The sequence below is a fragment of the Cyprinodon variegatus genome, unplaced genomic scaffold (assembly GCF_000732505.1).
Source record: "Cyprinodon variegatus isolate N-32 unplaced genomic scaffold, C_variegatus-1.0 Scaffold8, whole genome shotgun sequence".
In the NCBI taxonomy this organism is placed as follows: Eukaryota; Metazoa; Chordata; class Actinopteri; order Cyprinodontiformes; family Cyprinodontidae; genus Cyprinodon; species Cyprinodon variegatus.
In genome coordinates, this window is record NW_015150461.1 from 962,255 (window position 1) to 970,516 (window position 8,262).

Sequence of the window (8,262 nt, forward strand, 5' to 3'; positions counted from 1 at the left end):
CGAGTTCGGACTTTTTTTTCTCCGAGTTCGGACTTTTTTTTCTCCGAGTTCGGACTTTTTTTTCTCCGAGTTCGGACTTTTTTTTCTCCGAGTTCGGACTTTTTTTCCTCAGAGTTCGGACTTTTTTTCCTCAGAGTTCGGACTTTTTTTTCTCCGAGTTCGGACTTTTTTTTCTCCGAGTTCGGACTTTTTTCAGAACTCGGAGTGAAAAAAGTCAGAATTCTGAGATTAAAGTCAGAACTCTGACTTTTTTCCCATACTAAACTGAAATAAAATTTAAAAATCAGTTAATTATTTTTTTTTCAGTGGCCCTAATCCTCTTCCGTACTTCATCGGGTTTCTCCTTCCTCATAGTTTTCACTGTAGCTCAAAAGTTTCACATGATTTTCTGTTGCCGTATTTTTCACAATCTCTATAAAATACAGTGAATTTTTAAATTGAAATGTAACAAAATATGTAAAAGTTGGTTTAAAGTGGAGAGAGCAGCAATTAAATTTCATCCCGTTTGTTCTTTGCAGGTTGAAATGCCCTTACTGCCCCATGGAGCAGAACCCGTCACACGCCAAGCAGATCTACTTTTGATACCACCCCCCCTCCCCTCATCAAGGATGACGTTACTTGGAGCTCTTTGAATGTCCAGGACCCTTTGCTCTGGCCCCTGTCCTCTGCCCCCCCTCTGGCCTCTCGGCCTGTTTATCGTAAGCATTAAGGTTTTATCCCAGTGCTCCTCCGGACGGCAGTCCTGCAAACCCGCCTCGGACCTTCCAACTTTGCATAGAATAAAAATCCTGCACGGTTGGTTAAACGACAGCTTGTAGTCGAGTGACGCGTCGATCGGATCGTCATCGTGAAGAAGCACCTCTGAGAAAAGATCACCTGTTTAAATTCATTTGCCTGCAGAGTTATAGATTTATCATATTGCTTTCTACTATTTAGTTTTTTTCTTCTTTTTTAGTCTTGCAGGTTTTTTGTTTTTATTTTAAAAGCAGATGGGATGAATATAAATGGGTGTAGTGTTTTGAGTGAATGCCATAGATGGGCAGGGTCTGCTTTCAGGGTGGTAAGAATCGCTTTATTTAACACACGGAAGGCTTATTATTTCCTGGTTAAATGGGTGGGGGGGATTGAGAGTGTGGAGATCTCCCTTTAATCGAACTCTGGATTGCCTCCTCCATGTTGTACTAAAGGCCTAACAGCCTGAAATCCACTGGTTGATGATGAGTAAAACAATGAATTCTTCAGCGCGTGGATCAGCTTTCTTATTTCTCCTCTGTAACCGAATGCACCAGCAACATTTTTTTTTCTCATTATAGAAGCAATTTGTCTTGTTCTGTGTGTGTATTTAACAAAAGTGACAAAAAGAAATACAGCGTGCTACTGTGAAATGTGTTCTGTTCCTGTTTTTCTCCACCACCACCTCATGTAAAATAGTTTCCTCGCACAGCGAGACACTTAATCAGCACTATTGCGTAACTTTTAAAGTGAAGCGACTCAAAAAGCTTACTCCACTCGTGCCATCGCTTCGGTCTGTGTATGCTAAGCTAGCATGCCGTGTGATTTGGAGATGTAAATCGCTGTGATGGTAGCCTTATAGTACGACTAGCAGTGACTGTGGGTGGGCTTGTGAAGTCAAACTTGTGGTGGGTGGGTTAAGTCTTTTGGTCATCGTTGATGTTTTTGAATAAATATTTACGCAAGAATGCATCTCTTTGAGTCAGGATACAAACAGTAAGATCTTCACATTTCCTCAGGGTTCATTGGTAATATCTCATACCACACTTTACATTTAGTATTAAATAATGTACATTTATATAAGGAGTCATATATTCCGTTTTATCACATCTGATGCTAATAGTCGTGGGCGTTTCATGCAGTTTGTACATATTCATCCTGTTATGTGTCATGCTACATTTGGAGGAGGTGTCGAAGGCAGCTGGACGCACAGCACGGTTCCCTCTGCAGCACGCCGCTGTCAGGTGCATCGCTTAACGTCTCCAGCGTTTTGATCTTTTTCGCCTCTTTGGGTCGACATCCACTCACAGCTTCTCTGATAGAATGCCAGCCTGTTTTAAACTCATGTTTTTTGTTTTTTTTTTATAAATGTTTTGCCTTTCCTGCTTTTTGTGTGTTATGCAACTTTTACTGTAAATAATTATCCGCTAACATGTTTCATATATTTGCATCTGATATTCAAAAATAAAAGAAAATATATACTCCAGTCAGTTTTGGGGGAACTGCTTCCAACTTTGAAATACCAAAACATATCTCTCAATCACCACTTGGTGGCACAGATGCTACATTGTGACTATTTGACTTAAATTTAGAGAAATTACAACTGGGACCACTTTTCCTGATGGAATATATATTTGAGAATCATTTTAGTTTTCTTTAGATAAACAGCAGCGATGGAATCCAGCACAGCAACACTCCCACAGAGTGGAAAAACATGAGATAAGAGTCTTTTCTCTGCCCACTTCAGTAAATCACTCAGCCTCTCTGGAGCTGTGCAGTTATATTAATCCCCAGTTTATATAATGCTTTAAATGTCGGGCTAAGGGCCACATGAGTCAGAGGAGCTTGTATCTGTTCAGATTAGGACCCAGCATAACACAAACCTGCTTTACTAACTCGCTCATTCTCTATTCTTATTGGTTTCATTACATCCACAGGATATTTCACTTAGAAAAGCAGTCATTTTTGTTTCTTAAAATTTCAGAATTAGCCTTTGAGCATTTTGAACAATAGTATTTTCAATCTGTGCACGAGATAAATAGGACTTTATGCACATCTGGCCCATAAAGCTCCTCTCTATTGGTCTAATGTTCTCCTGATTAGACACCTTAACCAGAATCTTTTAGTATGGAAGCCTGTTTCCGCCACTCTGTAAAAAAAGAAAAAAAAATTATCTCATTATAATGAGATGGTAACTCAATATAATGAGATACTATTTCATTATAATGAGATACTATCTCATTATGAGTTAGCATCTCATTATAATGAGATGCTAACTCAATATAATGAGATACTATCTCAACATAACAAGATGCTATCTCAATATAATGAGATGCTAACTCAATATAATGAGATAGTATCTCATATTGAGATAGTATCTCAATATATTGAGTTACCATCCCATTATAATGAAATAGTATATCATAATGAGACGCTAACTCAATATGAGATAGTATCTTGTTATATTGAGATAGCATCTCAATATATTGAGATAGTATCTCAATATATTGAGATAGTATCTCAATATATTGAGTTACCATCTCATTATAATGAAATAGTATCTTGTTATATTGAGATAGCATCTCAATATATTGAGTTGGCATCTCATTATAATGAGATACTATTTCATTATAATGAGATGGTAACTCAATATAATGAGATACTATCTTAATATGAGATACTATCTCATTATATTGAGTTAGCATCTCATTATATTGAGATATTTTTATTTTTACAGAGTGGCGGCAACTGGCTTCCATACTTTAGTGCAGGGCTCCCAAAGCGGGAGTCATAAAATAGTATCTCATAATGAGACGCTAACTCAATATAATGAGATAGTATCTCATTATATTGAGTTACCATCTCATTATAATGAAATAGTATCTCATTATAATGAGATGCTAACTCAATATATTGAGATGCTATCTCAATATAACAAGATACTATCTCATTATATTGAGATAGCATCTCAATATATTGAGAGAGTATCTCATATTGAGTTAGCATCTCATTATAATGAGATACTATTTCATTATAATGAGATGGTAACTCAATATATTGAGATACTATCTCATTATATTGAGTTAGCGTCTCATTATAATGAGATACTATTTCATTATAATGAGATGGTAACTCAATATATTGAGTTACCATCTCATTATAATGAGATAGTATCTTGTTATATTGAGATAGCATCTCAATATATTGAGTTAGCATCTCATTATAATGAGATACTATTTCATTATAATGAGATGGTAACTCAATATAATGAGATACTATCTCATTATATTGAGATATTTTTATTTATGGCGGCAACTGGCTTCCATACTTTAGTGCAGGGCTCCCAAAGCGGGAGTCGTAAAATGATTTTCATATGTGAGGTGATTCCTGAAGTTTATGCAGGGCCAACATATATCATGTGATACATAAATGCTAATGTAGACGACTATACGAAAAAAAATGATCAATTTTGTTTATATAAATTCACTTTTATGGTAAATATACCATAAAATAATAAAACGCACAACTAAATAATTAAATGTCATCAAATTATTTAAGCCATTTTAAATTATGAATTAAATGTTGATTTGAAATTGTTTTTAGGGGTTCAAGAGTTTTATTTTTTATTTTTAGGCTTACAGCCTGAAAAGGTTGAGAACCTATGAATTCAGACCAACTTCTTCACATTGAATGCAAAACAAATATTTATTCTGTACATTATAATTCCAGTAAATCAACAAGTCACAGTATATTCAAAGAGCAACAGGGAACTGGCTTGAGAATATTTATAATTATTAAAGAATATAACTTTTCTACTTCAGTCATGCATTTAGAAGGGTTAACTTGGTGTCTATTTACAGGTAGTGGTTTGCTTTTACCACCTTCAAACCACGTGGAAGTCGACCGATTTCACAGAGTTGAGACGAGTCTCTTTGGAGTACAACAATGAGAGGCTAATGAAAGTGCAGATATGTACAACATTTGACCTCATGAATGAAATAAGTTGAAAAGAAGTGACACAGAAGTTTTTTTTCATTACCAAACCATTAACTCAGCTGAAAAACAAGTGCTGCTATCAATCTGCAAGCAAATAACAGACCGAGATTTTTTGCAAACCTCTCCTGGTAAAGACTTTTCAACTATTCCAGTTTATTTCTTTATTACCTGCCTGCAATAAGTGGTTCTATTTGGAGCAGAGTTTAGAAGCGTCTGTCCTCTTCCTGCAGCTTTTGATTAATAACTGCCATATTACTGGTTTTGCACAATAATCATTGCTATAAAAAAGAGGTCTTTTTTCACTTTAACAGTTTGTTTTGTTCTAAAAACAAAACCAAAAACCTCATCCAGTAGCCAGGTTCGCGACAAACTCTGACTTTAGAATCCAACATGGCTGCCGTGCATATAAACCAAGTGATAGTCAGAGTAACAACGAGCTCATTTGTAGCCTTAACCTGAATCTCACTCAGAAATGGTTCTTCCAAATATAGATGCGTTAGAATAAAGATTTGGGCTCTACATTCCAGACCCTTCACTAATTTCCTTGTAGTTTGCATATAATGAGAGTATTATTTTTTAGAGTTTGTCTACCCGAGGAGGAGAACCTCAGTTTAAACATTGCAGCCCTGAAAAATCGATGCCTGATTCTAAGATTTGTTAAAGTGCAGCCAACATTTCTGCATCCACCGAGCTCTATGATGGAAGATAAAAAGCTGGAAGGGAGAGAAAAGTCTTCCTGGTATCTGTCAGAAAATGACTTCAATTTCATTCTATCAGCTGAAGACAAACAATTATCCTTTGGGCTCATTTTCTATCTAAAGTTGCATTCTGATTGAGGGAACTGACCAAACTCTAGCTCTCTGGTAAAGCTTTAGCTTCCAACAAACCAGTCCAGCTGATCCCACGTCAACAAGTACAAGAGCTCCATAAACAGACCCTGTGTTTATTTTTAAGATCCTCTAATATATCAGTTTGAAAAAAGTGACAAATAAGCTGATTTGAAGGATTCTTAGTATAGGCAGCACCTTTTCTGTGATCTCACAGTTACTCTGCTGAGCTCTGACTCAGACGGGAGGTGGAGTGAACATTGATGCTCCAATCATCTGCAGAAAAAGGGCAATAATACAATCAAGGGTCCGACAGGAATCTAAGAAGAATTTCTCTAGCATGAAAATACAAAAACTACATGAGAAAAGGAAAAACAATGATCCTATCTAAAGATTGTCTTCCAGAGGTTTCACTTTGTTCGTTTTTCTAACCATTTTATTTCATTGGTTCCCAAATGTAACTAATTTTAATCTGTATTGAGGTCAACAAATGCATATTTTACAACAGTGTGAAAAAGTGACCTAAATCAGGTTATTCTTTGGTCCAATGAGAGCCACCCGTTTGTGCAGTTAAGTTATTTTTCATTGACTGTTTCATTAAATTTCTTTTTGAGGAGTCCATTTGTCTTCTGATTTATTCCAAATTTGTCGCCTTGTGTTTGTTTTTTCTCTAAACTTTGATCTGATTTCGTTCTTCCATCGGTCAGTGAAGACAGTTTGCATTGCAAACAAGTGTGTCTCATTCAAATTTCAGACGATTCAATCCTGTCTATCCAGGGCAGACTGGAGGAAGGTGTGTCCTCTTGTTTTCCTGTCGCTCTCTCAGCTGACGGCTCTGGCGCCTCCCTCTCCAACGTCCCATCCCTGCTCCCCCCTCCCCTTCCTTCTCGAGCCCGGCCCGCCCTCAGCTGCTGCAGCTCCCTCTCCAGGGCTTCGTTGCGGTGGTACATCTCCAAGTAGCTGGCCTGCAGCTCCTTCTGGTAGCGGATGACCTTGTCTTTCTCCGTCTGCCATGTGTGCCTCTCCTCCTCGAAGGCCGTGGCCTGGGCTTCGCTCTGGCGACGCTCCAGTAGCAGCTCTGCTCGCAGACGCTCCTCTGTGGGGCCTCCTGCAAAGGAGAAGTTCATGTGTTCATATATAGAAGGTGATGAAAGCTACTAGCTTCTGGTAAACTTTCAAAGCGCTTCACTCCTGACCTGCTTACACAGCTGGAACCTGATTTAAGATTTCAACTGAAACATAAAAGGCATTAGTGAGTGACAGATACCCGCTGGTCTCGCTGATGGAGTCTCTTCTGCTTCTTTTTTGTTTTCCCCTTCGGAGGAACACCTGCCGGGCTTCGTCCCCTGCAGCAGGAGCTTCAGAGCATCTATCTGGGCCTCCCTGTTGCGCAGCTCCGTCCGCGTTTCCCTCAGCTGTGTCTTCAGCTTGAAGATCTCACTCAGCTTCTGGGTCACTTCTGCCTGTGAGTCTCTGAGCTGCTGCTTCAGCAACGAGATCTCCCCCGATTTCTGACACACCTGAAACATTCAACAATGGCAAATAAGATCAGTTCTCTTTGGGACTCATTTTTTCCTTTAAAGGTATAGAGGAAGATCTGGGTCTATTTCTGGGTGGATCATCTTAATAAGTGGTCCTCCTAATTGTCAATCATTCTGGTGAAATGTTTATGTAAGGCCGTCCTACAAACTCATCCCGTTCGCTATCTTTTTCTGTGCATGCGCACTTTCAGGCGTATATCTTTGGCGAGCTACGGTTTCAGACAGTCATTGAAGATCACCTTTCTCACCGCAGTTCTTTGAAAATAGCTTAAGGTCGTAAGAGAAAAAGTGTCTACGAAGTGCATAAGAAGAAAAGAACAGGGGGCTCTCCTCGCAAACCATTATGAGATTTGCTGTCACAGCGGACTAATAACAAAGATGGCGCAGGCACCATGCAGTGGAGGAGGAGTTAAGTACCAATGGGGAGCTAAAAGCAGTGATCATCTGTCCGAACGGTCAGTTAACTGAGTTCGCTATAAAGTCCACCATATAGTCCCCGCTCTATAGAGGGATTGAGGGATTTAGGGGTTAGGGCGGACGTTCGGACACAGTAAACTTGTATGAGCTATGAGAACAGCAACTTTTAAACTGAGCGTGCACGAGGAGAAATGGGCTCGTGCACACTCTCTTGCATTTAATAGGTGATCCCTCTCGGGAGCGGGTACAGGGTTTTGTATGGAAGCAAATCGTTACCATATTTCAAATGAAAAAGCATTTCCAGAAATGCTTTTTCATTTTAAGAATGTGGCTGCATTGTTTGACTCATAAATGAAATCAGTAATCAATAATCCTGTTTGCATTTTCATTTTCTTCTTCAACACCCCTCATCCTTTTACTTAATTAAAATGAAAATGAAAAAGACATTTGAGATTTATTTTTCAAAATGTACCCCAGCAAATACATACCAAAATTCTATTTGAAATGTAAAATTTGAAAATGAAAAAGCTTTTCTGGAAACGCTTTTTCATTTGAAATATGGTAACGATTTGCTTCCATAGTTTTGCATGTGCATTTTATTAAAGTGGAGAGGGCGGGTCTTTTTAAAAATTCGCAAAAATCCTCCACAATACCTTTAAAGCTACAGTGTGTAATTTTTAGCGGCATCTAGTGGTCAGACTGCAGACTGCAGCAACATGAACATCCCCCCCCCCAACAGTACGGCGAGC

At 38.5% G+C, this 8,262-nt stretch overlaps 2 protein-coding genes across 5 annotated transcripts in view; one reads left to right on the forward strand and one right to left on the reverse strand.

The window, feature by feature from the left end:
• rmnd5b (required for meiotic nuclear division 5 homolog B) overlaps positions 1 to 2,212 on the forward strand; it is a 13,426-nt gene extending 11,214 nt beyond the window's left edge. The window contains exon 10 of one of the 2 annotated variants that reach the window (XM_015377577.1): positions 519 to 2,212. In XM_015377577.1, coding sequence (XP_015233063.1) covers positions 519 to 582 — 64 coding nt within the window. In that variant the 3' untranslated portion in view covers positions 583 to 2,212. The remainder of the gene's footprint in view (positions 1 to 518) is intronic. The other variant, XM_015377587.1, reaches the window with a different exon arrangement.
• A 2,850-nt stretch (positions 2,213 to 5,062) lies between these two features.
• Positions 5,063 to 8,262, reverse strand: part of n4bp3 (NEDD4 binding protein 3) — a 49,757-nt gene continuing 46,557 nt past the window's right edge. For all 3 annotated transcript variants that reach the window (XM_015376674.1, XM_015376682.1, XM_015376688.1), the window contains exons 9-10: positions 6,823 to 7,075; positions 5,063 to 6,663 (exon numbers count right to left, since the gene is read on the reverse strand). In XM_015376674.1, the coding sequence (XP_015232160.1) occupies positions 6,299 to 6,663; positions 6,823 to 7,075 (618 nt within the window). In that variant the 3' untranslated portion in view covers positions 5,063 to 6,298. The remainder of the gene's footprint in view (positions 6,664 to 6,822; positions 7,076 to 8,262) is intronic.